Genomic DNA, 18189 nt, shown 5'->3' with positions numbered 1-18189 from the left:
TTTAAAATATGTAAAAATATCTTTGTATCTTAATTGATTTTTTTAAATTTTTTGCAAATGGAACAATATAAAACATAAAAGATCTAGTTCAATACAAAGAAAAATTATCTAAGAAGATGAATTAAATAGTAATATTATAGATGCTATATTTATGTTATTCATTTTAACCTATTATATTGAACAATAAACTAAATCCTTAGATTATGTCTTTGTAAGTTTTAGTTTTCTAATTTTTTCGATTCTTATGATATGTTTCAAAATTTTAAAAGCAATAAGATATATTCTAACAATAATCTCTTTAGTATATCATTCAACTAAAATTAAATAAATTATCTTTTCTGAACAAATAGTTCTTTATACAACACCACAATTACCCCTTTTTTTATATTATATTTTACAACTTTTTGACTAACTACACAACTACATTCATATGTTGCCAATTCTATAAAAATTGGAATAACTCAATCATATTTAACTTGCTTTTTGAATTGAAAAAAAAATTCTTTGTTATTGTTAAATCAAATAATCTAATTATAAAAAAATATTAGTGTAAAATATAAACATGTCCTACCATACTAAATCAAAGTTGTTAACCAAACCACAAAAATTGTGTATCAAGTCAAAATCAATTAATATTACTTATGTATTTTAATTTGCATTATTATCAATACCATCTCTTGATTTTCAATCCTATTTCTATTTGGTTTTCAAACCTCTTTTTTATTTTGATTTATTTTAGCTTAATGACCACAGTACTCAATAAGAATTCTCTACAAGAGAAAATCAATGCAATGAACAATTGTATTCAACATACTTTAAAAACTTTTGTGCAGAACTTGAAAATTTTAAGAAGCTAGTTTTTGCAATATAGGTGACAAATACCTTTAATTCTTGTTAGAAACCTGCACAAAGTTGTCTAAAAAAGACTCTAGCATGTGTACCGGTCATGTAGTGGAATCATTCACAAATAGCCCAGTTAAAATATTCACAAAAGGAATTGCTTACTTCTTGCACAATAGTAAAATTACAAAAAAAAATTCCAAAGCTTTCAGCATGAAGGGATTTAGCAAAATACAATACACTTACACAACACAATGTGGGATGATGAACTACCAAGATGGATGTGTAGACAGACTATTACACTGCACACCCAGACCACAAGATTGACCCCTTCCTTCAAGAAATGGTGTATTATTATCAAACTTCATAATGATGTAAACACTCACCAAATGGCACAGAATGCTCACAGGTGAGATTATTGTTACGTTAACCCTCGGAACGTCATTCAAAAGAGCCCTATCAAAATGAGGCCAGAATGTTTAGCACAATCTTATTATGCAGTAATGTCACTAGCACCTCCCACTGCAGATGCAGGAAGTTTTACATTTGAGCGCATGCATAAATGTTACAGCTGATACGAGAGTCTAGACTGACTATTCCATTTGCTGATCCACAGCGGTTCACTTACAAATAACGTATTGCCAAATCAGGGTTTTCGACGTATGTAGTACCTGATAATACGCAGAGAAGCGTGAACAAATATGCCAAATTGAATTCAGATCAAAATGTGTAGACCGTAAAGTCCCACAGTAGCTCGCTCAGCCCGGGGATAGTGTCAACAAATCGATAACTGGCCAATTATGTATGTGCGATGTACGAAAACTCCACGATGAACTTCGAAAAAAATACATGGTTCCAGATAGTCTTCAATATCGGCAGCGGTGATAATTTTTAGATGAGTCGAAGTTACCTCAGACCTCCAAGACGGAACCTAGAATGCACAAGAATTTGTAACTTTCGAGTTTACTCGTGATATTGCCATTCCCCGACGGAAAGAAAAATGAAGCTCCTTCTGCGGTAGTTTCTCCTCGACCCGTGCCCTCCTTCACTAAATTAAAGAAGAATCTGTACATTGAAAATGGGCGGTCCGAATTTTTGAGTCATTGAGTCAGGAGACGCAATCTCCTGCTGTCTCCCGACTTAACTCGTCCTTATGTGCTGGCAACTTGTTGACGGTGACAATCCAAAAAATATGCGTGGCCATTCACGGGCGTCTTGGCATGTCCATTTTGAAGACTGTCCGGAATAGGTCCTCTTTGAATCTCTGCCCTTAAGTCCATCAATAAGCGACCAACATTAAGGCCAACACCATTTCTCGAAGCAACGTAGAGGGAATCACTCTGCAAAGATTCTACCAAAACTGAACCCTCAGTGGAAAGAAGAAGTGATTTAAGTGCAGGATAAGCTAGAAACTTGGCCTGGAGAGCAGTGCGCATGACTTGCAATTTTACAGCGTCCCAGTCCTTGCGCAGTAAGTCCGGCCTCTGCCTTGACAAAGTTTCTCCGATCCTTGCAGCTTCTACAGGGCTCTCAGTACCCAGTATTTCAGCTTTACATTGTACTGCCAGCTGATCGTTCATCCCTGCAAACTTCGAAGCTTGGTAGTAGTGTTCCACGCTACTCCATAACACGGGCTTGCCATCAAAATCTGGTATTGTGATAGGATGGTACGAAAGAGTCGAAAGAGCACCATAGCGGTCCCATGGTTTGTTGAAGGGAATGACTGATACCTTGCTCGGAAGCTCTGCAATGTCACCCCTGGAGATGCATGTCAACTCATCATTGCTATCGAGGGAAATATCTGAGAGCGGCTGCAAGTAACCAGTGACCAGCATATCAGGTCCAGTCAGTTCAAAAGAAACATCGGACAGCTTCAGAGCCTGCGTCATCTGCACGAAGCCAAGCTCACCAACGGGAGTCGGAGCCTGCAGCCCTCCGACGACCTTCGGAGCAATGAATGCTAAAACCTTGTGAATTACACCTCCTTGAATGGCAGGGGCCGAAAGCATGCCCCCGCACTCCCACAAAACGGAAAGATATCCTCGCGAATAGCAGTGCTCCATCACTGCTCGAGGACTGATAAGGTCAAATTGTACCACTTCCACCCCTCGCGACGCCAAGTGCTTCTGAAACTCCACATTAGCACCTTTCTCTGTCATGACTATCGTATGAGCGTTCGAAGTATCCCACAAGTTAGCCTCTCTTGGCAAATTCATAGTGCGAGTTATCACAATGCGGTCTGGTTGATGCCCTCCAGCCTGCCTTGTCGTCAAATTCGGATTATCACTGCGAACAGTATTCCCTCCAACAATGACAGCATCACACTGCGCTCTCGTTTCGAACACTCGCCTCCGAGAATCTGCGCTAGACACCCACGCAGAGTGCCCGCTGCTGGCTGCAATTTTCCCGTCCAACGTCATCGCATACTTCAGCGTAGACATGGGCAGATTATGACTCGCTCTGTACAACAACGGCGCATTCGCCAACTGGCACGCTTTAAGCGCAGCCTCAATTGCCCCTCCGATTCCACAATCCTCCCCTGCCACATCAACCTTCACACCCGCGCTTTGCAGAGCAGCGATCGCCTTGCCACGAAAATGCGGCAGCGGATGCCGCATCCCAACCACAATTCTCTCCAACCCCCCTCGCACGAGCGCAGCAACCGCCGCATCGTCACCCCCGCAATCCCCCGGCTCCAAATTCAAAAACGCCGTGGCTCCTCGGGCATACTCACCCGCCTCTTCCACCGCTTGCACCTCAGCCGGCCTGGCTCCCAAACCACTCAATCCTCCAGTTCCCACAACTCTCCTCCCCCGCACAACCACACACCCGAATTTCGGATGCGGAGCCGTTAGCCCATCGCTCCTCTTCGCCAATTCCACCGCCTTCAACAAATGCCTGGAGTCTTCACCATTTCCACAACCTCCTCTCACACTGACGAAACCACTCGCTAACGCCATTGCAGCGGTCATTGCTCACAACCACGAACTCTCCTCCTCCTCCTCGTATCCTAAAACCCTCGCAACTCTACCAAAGGATCGTCAGTAGTTTCCAGCCCAAACACGGCCACACAAGAGGAGGAGGAGCTACTTCTCCGAGAGAAGGAAAAGAAGAAGGAAGGCATGGAACCAATCAGGGCCCAGAATGCAATCCGAAGAAGAAGCAGAAAAAAACAAAGCAAAGCATGCGAATGAATAACAATCGGTGCAAGCAGCATTTTCATGGAAGGGAAAGGGAGCTGTTGCGGGGAGCTAAGGAGGCACAGCAGGTTTAGCTATGGCGGAGAAGACGAGTCGGGACGGGTTCCTCCCCGCCTCCCCCTCCCCCAACTGTCGCGGGCCGTATCTCCCGTTTCCCGACCCGACCCAGCCGGGACCCACCCACACACCCTGCTGAGGATGAGCTTGTTTATTTATTTATTTATTTGTACGAAAGGAGATAAAGTAGTACCGTGTGGAGAAAAGCTTGGCAGTGCGACTAGCTGCTTTTCTAAATATCTTTACTTTTCTATTCTTTTTCTTTCTTATTTGTATAGTATTTCGAGCATGTGATTTGCATTTATCATGTTTTTGCTCACATTCATGTATTTATTCATTTGTCCATTCATGCACATGTCTGTTCACATGTATTCAACATTACTGGCAAAGTGCTTCTCCATCCTTATTTCATTCATCTTCTTGGATGGATGATGACCACCAATCAGTCAACTTATAGGTCACATTGCTATGGGCTGTGCAATACAATGGCCATGGTGGGGGAGAGGCACCATGTGTTCAATAGTGTTGTGAGCATATTATAACACATGTTATAAAACATATCATGAATATGGTAAACTCTGTAGTGGCATGTTAGGTGAAAAAAAAATAAACATTGCATGAATCAAATTCTGTTATGTTCTGTTCTATTCTATAGATATATATATATATATATATATGTTGTAGTATTTATTTTACTTTTCTGTTTTCCACATTTTGTGCATGTGAATTTTACTTAGTTTAATTATATATACAAACATAAATATATATAATTATATATTTCTTCATTATTATTATTATATATAATTTAATTATGAATAAATGTTAAATACACCAAGGCTTTTACTAAATTAACCCACCCATCCTAAACCATCATGAAAAGAAAACAAATTACCTCCTTATTCATTTCTCTACTATTGACTCCAAAACCAATGAAAACCAACCACATTCATTATGATTACCATATTCTTTGTCATGTGTAGGTCAATTTTATAAAAACATGGGTCTATTTAACATTCTCCTAATTATATATTATTACTATTTGGTTAAAGATATACTTAATACATATTGTGAAAATCATAAAATATGGTCAAATTGTAGAATTTGGTGTGATGATATGATGTGATTAAAGTGTATTTGACCTTAAGTTTAAAAGATCATATACATCATTTTGAAAAAAAATTGTAAATTTTGTAAATTATAAAATAAAAACCTTAAAATTTTCTAAAAAGAATATAAACATATTAATTCATATGTTTATATATGACTATTTTTAAAAAATATATTAAACTATGTGGTCTATACACACAATTATGTATATATATATATATATATATATATATGTAGTACCAAAAATCTATGCCAATAGACATGGAAAAGCTGTGATTTTTTTAATTTAAGATTGTTAAGTTGAAAGTTGACCACTTCTAAAGAATGTTGACCAAGAAAAAATAAAGAGTATACACATAAAAATGAAACCATTTACATTTCTTTAGTGTTATTGGCAAATGAAATTCTTATTTACTATAACAATTTAAAAAATGAAGTTAAAGGAATTTTGGAATAAACTATATTTACAATGGTGTTTTTGTCTTTGTTATATTTAGGATAAATGATATTGATCATATTTGAAGATGTGGATTGTAATAGGGCAACATACAATTGTCCATATATACACATGGAGGTTTTAGATCTATTCCCATGTTCTTCAATGATTATCTTTGAAACTAGTTATTAGTCATTGCAAATGCTATCTTTATTGGACTTTGATTTTGTTGCAACTTGAATGGAATCCCTGAAAATAAAATCTGTGGTATTAGATACATTTATTTTTTACATGTCTTCTTATTATGTTGTATCTATTCACTAACTCTCAACAAGATTTGAAAAATAATTTGTGTAAATCAACAAACAAACAAAAAATGATCTCTTTTTAGTCTAGTGTTCAATGAACAATCCTATAAGGTTAAGACTTTGAAAGTTTACTACCACACAACACAAATCTTTAACCTTTTGCAAATTAAAGGAACCCCCTCATTGCAACCATGTGGCCCAAGCATTGTTATTTTCTATCCTACATACTAACATTGATAAAAGACATGTCTATTATCCAAAGAGAAATTAGACAAATTTATGTTTACATATGGAGAGGAAAAATATAACTTTTGAGAGGATTGCAATTCACAAAACTTAATAAATGATCATAAAAAAAATACAATGACTAATGTTTTAATTTGTACTCAATGCACAAATATAGAAGGACTTTTGAGATTATTTAATTACCATTTTTTTTTTTTTACAAAAAAACGATAAATTTTAATTTTTAAAGTCATAAATCAACAACTTCTAAAGAAAAGTCAAATAAATAAAATATAAAAATCAAATAACAATGGAACTATTTATATTTCTTTGGTATTACTGGCAAAGACAATTCTTATTTACTTCAATGGCTAAAATATATAATTTAATAAAAATTTAGAATAAACTATATTTCTTGTGATATTTTTGCCTTTAATAATTTTGGGATAAATCAAATACAAATCTTGATTGTATTTGAAGAAGTGCATTGTGAAAGGATAACATATGTTTTTGGCTAATAAGAGGACTTCTATATCTCAACCAATTAGCCTATGAGAAGACTTCTTTATCTCTTTATTTTATACCTAATTTTATTATTATGAATAATATATATATATATATATATATATATACACACATACATATATTTAAAATTTCACATGTTTAACATTCAATTTAATTTTTTTAAGTTTTGAAATTATATTTTTAAATTTGTGTAATAATATATATGTATATGTATATGTATATATAAGTTTGTGAAAGATATTTATTCATTTTCAAATATAAATAAGCTTTACTATATATCTTGTAGTTTTAATTCATGACATCATTCTAGATAAAATCAAAGATAAAACCTTATGGACCATGTTTACTTTTTTACATGTTGACTTTTACGTAAAATGTCTATTTTTGTTTTACAAAAATTACAGCTTGATTTTTACCAAAACCTGTTATAATGGAAATGAAAGTAGTATGAATCTCAATAAGTTTTAATAGCCTCAAAATACCTCTAGATACATAACTTAGAATTTAATTAAAATCAATCATATTATTAACCAAATTAAATTTTGTTTTTTTAATTAATTTTCACAACATGTTAATATGATAGCAATGTGTATATATATATATATATATATATATGTATATTTTATAAGAATTATTGCAGAGTATCTCTTTTGTCAACTTAATGCAGATGAAACTATATTGGTTTTTCTTTTTTCTTTTTTCTTTTTGCAATTTGTAGATTATTTGTTTGTGTATGACTATTAGAATGTCATTCTACCTCAACTATTTGGCACTTGTTTTTATATTTAAATTCAAAGCACTTTGCAAACTTATTTTTGAATACTTTGATTTTATGCATGATCAAGGCATATTATCATCCTTAAATCAATGCATTTCTCAAGAAAAACATTTCCAGATTTGTCAAATTGATATTTTTTTAATGTAAGTGGTCTTTTGTCTTCTCCATTAACAGATTATTGAACATTTTAATGCGTCTCAAACATCGTTTAAAATACAAAAAAACTTTAATACTTGAAATGATGCTTATGTCGATATGAAAGCAACTTTTCTTCTATCTTGGTTGAATTTTTTTCAATATGTTGAAAAATGACTCAAAAATCTTTAATTTATATATATATATATATATATATATATATACAGAGAGAGAGAGAGAGAGAGAGAGAGAGAGAGATAAATAATTTGTGCTCAATGCCTTTTACTCTTTATTTTCCATCATCTCCTTTGTATCTGGATTGATTATATTGTGTGTATTAATATGCATAAATAATTCCATTTCAAGTTGTTTGATTATTTTTTGTGTTTAAATTTAAGTTTATGTATTTGAAAATCATATGAGGGTTTGTTGTACCGTTTTTTTATTATGTTTTAGTTAATTAATATTAAATAAATAAATATATATATATATATATATATATATATATTTAAAAAATAAAACCATTTACCTCTTTCTTGGAGATGGAGATTTTGAGAGTGGTAAATACTGAAAAGAAATTACTCAACTCAGATGATGCCACACACACTTCTGTTGGTGTTAGTATCCGTATTGAAGTGAAATAGTTTTTCAATAGAAATCACATTATTCCATAGTATTTTAAATTCGAAATAAAAAAGTAACAATAACAAATCAGTTTAGCTTCTATTTTACAATTTAATTATAGGATATTATCAAATAAAATAATCTTCAATAGTGTTGTTTAATCGGAATATTTCATTAGATCTCATTTTTTGAATTAAAATTGTAAAATATTTCTTAGCTTGAATACTAAAATTTTGAATATTTTACAATGTAATTATTTGATTACTTTGAAGTATGTTTTTCTATACTTGTTTTTAAAACATTATACATTTGAAAATATATATATATATATATATATATATTTTTAATGCGTGTAGTTCAATTATTTTTCATCATTAGTTCTTCTTAATGATTTTTTGCGAATTTCTCTCCATTTCCACTTTGGTTTCTAATTGTGATTATTTTAATCAACATCATTCTGTATGTGTTATTTTTGTGTATAAGAAACAACCACATATAGTGCTTAACAACACATTAAATATCATTTTTTTTTTTAAATTTTTTTGACAACTTCAAATTTCCTTATCCTCTTGATATTTAAAAATGAACTATGTTAAATAGACCCATACTTTTACTAAATCAACCCACCTTTGATGAAGAATATGCTAATCATGATGAATTTGATTGGTTTTCATTTGTTCCAAATCCAATAGTGGTTAGAATGGGAAAGTGGATTTAGTAAAAACTTGCATCTATTTAGGAAAGGCTTGGGTCAATTTTGTAAAAATTTGGGCCTTTTTAAAGTTCCCTATATCAATGATACAACAAGTTTATTTATCTACTTCTTGAACTTAATAAGAATAATAAAAATAACAATATTTATCTTGAAGAATAATGAATACGTACTTCATTTCCAATCGTTGCATACATGGGTATGTGACATGATAGGCATTTCTACACTTATAATCTGAATTAACACAAATATCTTGATCAGGTGGGTCAATGTTCTTTAAGTGTGAAAGGATTGACCGCTGAAGGAAAGAGAAGAAAAAAAGAAAAAAAGAAAACAGTGACTGCCTCTATGGTCACGCATTCTCAAGGCTTAAAAGAGCCAAGAGAAAAAAATTACGCCATACATCTCGAGACACTGCCACATGCTAATGCTGAACAGACTTTACTCCATATTTTGCTATAAAATAGCTATCGAAAGTAAAGTTTAAGTTGCTGACCTCTCCATTGATACTACCAACCTGTTCGAACATATGCTACAAAGCTTTAAGTATGTACTATTCCATACCAAAACTGACTACTCTAGATTTTCCCTCGAAGTAACTGATATTGAACAACACACATTTGTCGAGACAAAATTGGTGTCTGCGAAAGCACACTTGTTGCAGCAGACTGAACTACTCGTCAATATTGCAATAAATAAGCTCCTGCATGGGTAGACGCTAAAGCAAACTGTCGCTCACACTGACCAGTTCGTCTAGCATATACAAGCACACTTGTGGACAAAAAACTGCGAGGTGATTTGCAATAGATCTGTCCAAATGCGACAAACCTCGCCCACATGTTGCGACAAACGGCAAAGCATACAAGTTGCTGGCAGAATATACAGCGTATGTACACACAAGAGAGATGGATTTTTAGCTGTTCGGCTAGAAATCCCTCCTCTACGGTTCATTCAGATGGAACGACACTGAGACACTAATAGTATGTCGCTCGCAGGCAATGGTTATCTCATACTCTCACACCAAAAAAGAGTGATGCACCTCGAGTACACGCTTCTCCTTGTACTTTCATGAGCGCCGTCTTTCGATCGGAGTATCCCACAGCCATCACAAAATCATCGCACAGGATGGGAGAGCTCGAGCCTACATCTCTGTGGAACAAATCAGCTCTCGTATTAATAAGACCACAAACTGCGACTTCATGGCAACCATTTCATCACAGCCGAAGCTCCGTATCTACGTCATTGTGCGTCATGTCGAAGTCTCCTCCGCTAGACTTATATGTGTCGTTGAAGAGCAAGCTCCTTGTCACAAACCCTGCTTCCGTCGAGGGGTTCAGGTTCGAGCTTGGTCGTGTGAAGATGCTGAAGGCCGACTTCGAGCTTTGTGGCAACATGTGAAAGTTGTTGCTGAATGAAACCTGCATCGACATTCACACCAGCGTGTTAGATCCGTGGTCCGGAGCTATGCGGCAGCTGCGTACGTGCAGGACCTAATACAAACTAGTCGGATGCCTGACAAGAAGGGGATTTAAAGAGCTCGCAATCACCTGAGAATTCGGTGCAGGTCCATTTTGTGATTGACAGACCATGGAAGACAACCGCCCGGAAAAATTGTCCACGCTCATTTCTAAGTCGTCACCGTGATGTTCAGTCAAGCCCGTGATCTCTACCGACTTTCCACCAGTTTTATCACATCTTGACGAAACCAGCATGGGGCCCGACGTTCCCACGTCAACAGCAGGTAAACCATTCAACTGGAAGCTGCTGAATGGTTGCGCCTGAGGCACCGCAAACTCTACTCTCTGATGCGACATGGGTTGCTGCTGCTGTTGCTGCTGCATCTGATAGCTGACAATCTGGGGCTGACATGCTATTGCCTGTGGCTGCTTAAATTGCTGGGGTTGTTGCAAATGTTGTTGTGATAAGTACATGCGATGCGAACTGCTCGCCATGTCATGACTTGAAACCGCCGCATTGTTCACACTCCATCCCGCACCACTTGCATTCGCCCTGCTATCCTGACTAGCCCGCCAGTTCATTTCTTGCTTGGTGCCATAATATTGGTCCCGGGGCTCTCCCATACCCACATGCTGGTGTTGAGGCTGCCGAGGCGGTTGATTCTGGAATGAAAAGTAGTGCCCGTTGGCTTGAGCAGAATGCCGAGCAGATTCGGAGGGAGCAACTGACGACGCCGGAGGCACCACGACAGATTGCGCCATCGCATTGCTCTGTTGCTGAGACGGAACGGACCATTGCGATGGATATAGCTGAACTTGCACTTGCTGGGGTTGGCTGGCGGACTTTTGAATCTCAGCTTTTTGCCTCTCCAACTGCGCAAACTTCTGCGCCAGCAGAGCGTTAATGGATGGCTCGTTGGAAGGATCTTCTCTCAGAATCTGACCCTGGTCTTGTTGAAGTTGATGCTGCTGCTGCGCGGCGGCGGCAGTGAATAATCGAGTATTCCATTCAGCATGCTCCTGCTCGCCCCTACTGTGTGCTTGTTCTTGTTCACCTCTATTGTACACTTGCCTTAACTGGTCAAGCGTGACAAGAGACTGCTGGGGCTGCTGCTGCTGCTGCTTCGGTCTAGGACCCATGCCTGCAAGACAACGACCTTCCGATCATGAAAATTTCGAAAAACTTACATGGATGTTGTGAACTAGGTAGAGTAGAAAGGGCCGCAAGGGGATGCCAGGAGAAGACCATCTAAAGCTAGATGAAGGCATTAAGGGCTACCTGTGCTTCTCATATTGTTCAGTAGCTGCGCTTGCAACATGGCCTGCTCCTGCTGAGACAAGTCGCTGTTTAATGAAAGCTGACTCTGGAGGAAGAGATGTTCGAAGTTCAACGGCGTCGTGGGACTTCCGATGTGACCATACGGACTGTGAGACCTGCTCTTATTCGGAAGGTGACGTTGCTCGAAATCGTTCATCTTCTCCACATCCATCCCTACACGACACAAAACGACATCGTTGGTCAGAAAACGATAACTGTGGAGAAAGCACAAGCGATTCTCTCGTAAACTCAACGCCTTCACTACGTCGCCTCAGTTCTCAGGTTCCTCACTCCAGTAACCCCATCACCACTACTCTCTGTTCCCCAAGGATGGTTGTTGAGATGGGAAAATTCAGGGATCGTACGCTGAAAGGAGGCGAATTGTTTCACTACGCAGACATCGAGGAGATCGACCCAGTAATACAAATTAAAGGTAAGGCGAGGTAACAGTATTGGACTTGGGGATATGGTGAGTCTCCTGTTGCGATATTCAATTCATCCGTGTAGAATGAAATGCTCGTCGTATTCACCTTTAGCACTCGATTTACTGGTAACAGCGGTCGGCGAATTTCGAGAAGTAAGCGGTCCAGGACGAATAGTCATCCTCGCTCCAGATCGCGGTGGATTTTCACGCATGCAGCTCACAGTTTTCTAAGTGTGGGAATCTCTTCAGTGCTTGGATATTTCGTAGATAATCTGAGGGTGGAAGAGAAACCTGCCAACACAGGAAGACTCGATGAGCATCACTAAGTCACCAAACTCGCTCTCCGAGATGACGATGAACCTGTAACAGGTATCGCGTTCTTCGAAATGACTATGCGGTAGATGCAATTGTCTATGCTTTGCACGCAAGCTAGTTAACCACGTTGAAAAGTCGGGATGAAATACACAACAAATACCGAGCTCGAACGTTCTCAACGAGAGAGAGAGAGGGACAATTGCAGAACGATCACGATTGAAAGTAATCCTAAGAGACCGGTGTACTAAGTTCGCAAGTATCACACTAAGCAGAGACGAATAACCAGTGGATACGCTTGAATGAAACACTTGGAACGCCTGTTCTCCTCTGTCACCTTCACTGAACGAACTCCAACAGTTCGGTGCTCAGTTTAAGGCTGTAAAACGGAGTACTAATACTGCGCCGTTTGCAAGGGGAAAAAATAAGGATCCTCCAAATTCCAAATCATCATTCCTTTCATGTCAAGAGGGACGAGTTTCAACGCTGTAGACCAGCCTCCAAGGTCTTAAACTTCAAAGGAAGCAACCAAGATATACAAAAATCTCAGTATTTCCTACAATATACGATTGATGTCTAAGAAACAACTAAAACTACCCACCCTCGTTTTCTCAACGCACTCTCTTCAGTGAATGCTATTATTCTAGAAAGTCTGTACTTAATCTTTCACTCTTCCGAAGAAAACTGTAACATCTCACGCGCCCAGAACGTGTCTCTGCACTACCACGACCACGTCGAACCAGTTCTCGAATCGCATTCAGAAACGACTCACGCAGGCACAGATCTGGACATCCAATCGCTGCAGTCGAAAGACGAGCCCAAGACTGTCTAACACTCCGAACAGAAAACCGCACTAAGAACAAAAGGAAGCACCACAGGATGCGATCCACCACCAAGACAAATCCAGCTCTCGTTCGAACTACCGTCTCTGCAACCATAGAGCCGAGCATGCAAAACCCATTTCTTCCGCCACCGAAGCCAACCAACCCACTGTGACCCACTCCCTACAGGCTTCACAACTGAATCGTCAATGACAGAGCACACATCTTACCCCGGATAAAACCCAACCGAGCAAACTGGGTCTCGATAAAAATCCTGTGCAAACTGCAAACTTCACAACACAGAAACCACTCCCTCCAACGAGAGAAAATTGACTACAGCGGCTGTCAACACGCTAGCCAGCTGAGCAACAAGCTCTAGAGGAGGAATCAGGTGCTATGGAAAAGCTCGAGATGGAGAAAACAGACACTGAGAGAGAAGGAGAGAGAGAGGAGGGGGGGGGGGGAGTGGGGAGAATGGCGACTGTGGGGATGAGGAGGTAGGATTTGAGAGATGGAGGAGCCGCGGGGGGGCTACACTGCTGATCGCCAAAGGAGTAAGTTAATATAAAGTTTTTGTCAAACTTGGGGAGCATTCGTCCGTCAGTCTCCGGCATGGGCCAGACACGACAAACACGGCCTCTTCCAAACAAGACCTTCGGTTTGTCGTCTTTTCCTCAGGAACCCCACCCCCCTCCCCCCACTCCATCCTTTTCCTCCCTTTTCGCTTGTTTCTCCCACCTCGTCTTTTCCACCCTCGTCGTCTTCTTCTTCACCATGGTCATCGTCACCACCACCACCTCTGCTGCCTGGTAATTAACTTCTACAACCCTTCTCAGAAATCAGTGATCCGTCAGCTTTCGATTGATGAAAACACACACATACAAATATATATATATATATATATATATATTTACACGCTCAAAGGAATGAATGTGTGTATAGGTGTGTTTAAAGGCATGCAAGGTGTTAATTACCATTCACATTATTTCAGCAAGGTAGTAGAGTTACTGAGCTTGAAGGAATCACTAGCAAACAATCAGTTGTGATTTTCCAACATATATTTCACATTCATGACACTCTTCTATTTGAGGGGGAGGAGGGTGGGGGGTTATAAGATGATAACAACAGTATATTAATAGCATTTAGTAGCTAGTTTTCATGAGCATGCCACTTTATTGACATGTTGGGCATGGGTTCTTTTTGTGGTGGAAGGATTGAACTCCCCTTCTCCCCCCCCCCTCCCCCCCCCCCATCCCTTTGTTCGAGGAATGTTACTGTGCAAATGACAGAAGCACCAGAGTGAGAAATCTTCCAATTATCTCTACATCCATCTCTACCTCTCTCTCTCTTCCTCTTCCATACAGACAGGTTCCATTCACACACCCATACCCTCTTTCCTGGGCCCCATGCGGACTCAGCCCTAATTTTGGCCACCTTAGAGTTGTACAGTGGTTGCAATAAGGTTCTGACCCAGAGATTTGGATGCTGCGGTCCAAAGCATGCACTGCCCAATGGGATCAGAAAAAGAGAAACAAGGGAGATGGCACTCAGAGAAGTAAGTTATATGTGAGTGTGTTTTTGTGTGCACACTCCCATTACTCAAGCCCACTGCTCATAATTGAAGCGTGGAGTTGCAGCAGCAGTGAGGGAGGTTTCGAGGAGTATTCAGAGCGAAAGCTTTTATGTAGCAGGGGGGTGGGGGGTGTGAGGGGAAGTTACGGGATAGCTGTGTTCCAACCAGCTCCACACCAAACTCACAGGTACCCACCTTTGGACTACAACAAAAAAGCAATAATAAACAACACGAAACAAATGAATAAAAATAGATAGGTTAAAGATCTAGCATGATCTTAATGATTTCGATGTTCATCGTGTGAGATGATTGGGTTTAATGTGATTAATAAATAGCATGGAGACCGTGTAATTACTGAATGTGGGTTGTGAAGAAGAAGAGAAAAACAAAAAACAAAAAACAAAAAAAAACGACATGGTTATGTAAGACGGGTAACTTTTACTTTTATTTTTATTTTCCCTGGTTTGTGAGCAATTTGCGACTTGATGAAGTATTTTGCTCACTTTGTCTACCTTGAATTGGACACCACATTAATTGGCGTCTATACCTATCTCGGCAGCAAGGAGGAATCTCATTTTGTGTGAGTCAAGAGGCAAACTCCATCATGGTCTCTGGACCCAGTTACTGAAGTGCAAAAAAACAAACTATGAAACTATGAATCTAAAATAAAAACATTCATGCGAAAGAGGTTGTTGCGCGGAAGCGGACTGCTCACCTCCCTTTTTTTTGTGCTGTCGTGGATCGGAGCCTAAAGGAGGGAGGACAATCAGCTCAGGAGGTAGCTTTGAATGAGGGCGCTGGAGGGGTCCATTGCCACACTGTTGCAACTTTGATTGGGGTGGTGCCGGAGGGAAGGCCCGGCGGAAGTGCGGAGCTGGAACTGAATAAGACAAAGCGGCGCTCATGGGATTGCGCAACCCCTCCACCAGCCTTGTCGTCTTCACCCAGCAGGAGGTACATGGTCAGCCAATAAAACTAGCGAGAATTTTAGAGAACATCCACCGATTGTGGCCCTTTTGGAAGCGAGACACGCAGAAATTCAGGTCCCACAACATGCAGTCGCCGAAGTTTGGAGCCGATCCAACCGAGGCAGCAAAATGCCTAGAGTTCAATTTAATGACGATTCAATAAAGATAACGACAGTTGAAGGTTAAACTGTAGGGTTTCTTGGATGCGATAGATCGGAGCGTGGACTATCCCCCCTATGAACGTTGGCTGAGGTTGCTAAAAAGCAGGCTCAGGTCCCTTTGCCGGTTCTTGCTTTCCCCAGGGAACCAGGCGTGCTGGCAGGGAACTTGCAGGAGGTGTGTTGAAATTGCAGGGATTCATGAAACGCTGATAACATGGGGAGTCAAAACTAGAACTATCAAGATGTGGATGATTCTATACACAAAAAAAAAAAAAAAAAAAAAGCAACAAAAAAAAAGCAACAAAAAGGGTTCCTGTCTCGTAACAACCGCATCACCCCAATTATAGACCCACATAAGCAGCGCAGGATGGGTTCGACGTGTCCGAGATGAAGGTTGGGATCTGATGTTTCTATTAAAACTCCCATATTTTTCTAACCCACCTCCACACACTTTTAATAAACACGCCCCTTATACAAGGGCCGCACTCCGGCGATGGGAATATCGATAGGGGCGCCGGAGAAAAATAAAAATAAACTTATTTCTCCGAAGTTAGCATTTGTGCGATCAGTGCAACCATCTATGCACTAGTTTCCGGGGGGTGGCAACAGCTGGGCCGGTGAAGGGGAACCCTGGTATTAGTTTTTTTTCTGCTCTCTTTGCGATTACTGCACCGGATCTATTCGGCGGTAACTTTTGTTCGTGTGTGTGTGTTTTTCCGTTCTTTTCTGTTCTTTTCTTTTCTTTTATGTCTTTCTCACTGAGCACATTCAGAGAGTGGTTACTGTTTCAGTCACGAGCTGCGTTGAATGTCCCTCCGCCGCGCGACGTTCCGAGCATTTGCCATTTTCTGCGTGTTTTTAGTGCAGTTTCTGTTGCCTTATGCTTTGTTGGGGCCTCGGTGACGCGGGTAATGGGGTTCTGTGCACCAGCAGCAACAGGATAGCAGCCTCGAACTGTGGGAGTGGGGGTATTTATAGGGTCAGTGAGAGAGCTACGATGATGAGACTCTCTCTGAGCTTTCTCTTTCCCCTTTGATTCCCCTGATCGCTGTGACTTGAAGCTTGAGAGAGAGAGAGAGAGAGAGAGAGAATGGTGTGTTATGGACTCCTGAAGTACAAAAAAGCCTGGCTGCTGGGACTGATGACTTCTTAGGGCGGTGTGCTTCCTTTGCTTTAGCCTTTTATAATAAAAATAAAATAATAATAAAAATGGCTCTTTGCAGGTTATCAAGTTTAGAAATGCCACTTAAGGTTTTATTTTTTTATTTTTATTTTTATCTGTTGAATGTTTTTGTTGGGATTTTCTGTTTGGATTCATTAAATTTTATTAACTCTCTCTCTCGCTCCTTCATTCACACATTATTTATTTATTTATTTTTATTTTTTTTCCAATGTTGAAAGGAGTACTTGGTGAGTTTGAACAGTGCACGAGACTGTGACACAGGTTACATCAATAATGTATTTTATGGAAGTTGCATTAAAGTTTGTGAAACTGGAACCGTTTGTACAAAACAGAAACATGGATGCCTGGCCTAATCTTGCCTTTTTTATACTTGTCTGTATGTCTAGTCTATGTAAAGACATACACTTACTGGGTTTTCAACATCTCATTTTGTTTATATAATATATATATATATATAAACTATTTTTTCTATTTTTAAAAATATATAAAAGAAATTAGAAAAGCTAACCTCTAACTGTGATCTGCCTCCATTGAAAATTTTGCATGTTTGAGATTCCAGCTTTGAAAACACAATCAGATGAAAGCTGGTAAGAGTTTTTGAAAAATTTGTCAAACTTTGTTGCCTAGTAAAACTATAATTGGCATGAACGGTTTATTCAAAAAGTGGTGTGTATCTGTGGTTAATTAATATACACATATTTTAATATCAACTTACCAGTTGTTAGTTTCTTTTTTTAGTTTATACTTGGCCGAAAAAACCATGTTTTCCGCAAGTCTTTTAATACCACATACAGAATAATTGACTGAGTGAAAGAATTAAAGAATGAGAGGTTTACTTGACATTTTTTTATTATTATTATTATTATTTGAGCACAGTCACATATTATGTCTCAATATATTCTGAGTGTGGATTCTTTCTGCTGAAGACCTATTGATCCAATATCCTACTGTGGTAGCTTTGAAATAGACAACCATCCTATTGGCCAATTCTGCAACACATCTTATCTAGAAGAGTGTGAATTGCT

At 38.9% G+C, this 18189-nt stretch overlaps 2 protein-coding genes across 4 annotated transcripts; both read right to left on the bottom strand.

Annotated features, from left to right (window-relative positions):
- Positions 1 to 1175: 1175 nt before the first annotated feature.
- On the bottom strand, positions 1176 to 4156 carry LOC112292758 (riboflavin biosynthesis protein PYRR, chloroplastic). The gene has a single exon (XM_024541564.3). The coding sequence runs from the start codon at positions 3810 to 3812 to the stop codon at positions 1992 to 1994; it is 1821 nt and encodes a 606-aa protein (XP_024397332.1). The 5' UTR covers positions 3813 to 4156; the 3' UTR covers positions 1176 to 1991.
- A 5213-nt stretch (positions 4157 to 9369) lies between these two features.
- Positions 9370 to 13736, bottom strand: LOC112292620 (uncharacterized). 3 transcript variants are annotated; one of them, XM_090256289.1, is made up of 5 exons: positions 13510 to 13736; positions 12088 to 12437; positions 11684 to 11896; positions 10495 to 11546; positions 9370 to 10365 (listed from the first exon to the last, which is right to left on the bottom strand). In XM_090256289.1, exons 3-5 carry the CDS (start codon positions 11892 to 11894, stop codon positions 10162 to 10164), a joined length of 1467 nt encoding a protein of 488 aa, XP_090112415.1. In that variant the 5' UTR covers positions 11895 to 11896; positions 12088 to 12437; positions 13510 to 13736; the 3' UTR covers positions 9370 to 10161. The 3 variants fall into 3 exon arrangements, with proteins under 3 accessions (XP_090112415.1, XP_024397047.1, XP_024397048.1); XM_024541279.3 differs by having other exon boundaries at positions 12253 to 12437; XM_024541280.3 differs by lacking the exon at positions 12088 to 12437.
- Positions 13737 to 18189: the final 4453 nt, after the last annotated feature.

The sequence above is a fragment of the Physcomitrium patens genome, chromosome 15, assembly GCF_059467195.1.
Source record: "Physcomitrium patens ecotype Gransden chromosome 15, ASM5946719v1, whole genome shotgun sequence".
In the NCBI taxonomy this organism is placed as follows: Eukaryota; Viridiplantae; Streptophyta; class Bryopsida; order Funariales; family Funariaceae; genus Physcomitrium; species Physcomitrium patens.
Note: the sequence above shows the minus strand (reverse complement) of the source record. Positions and strands in the feature narration are given on the sequence as shown.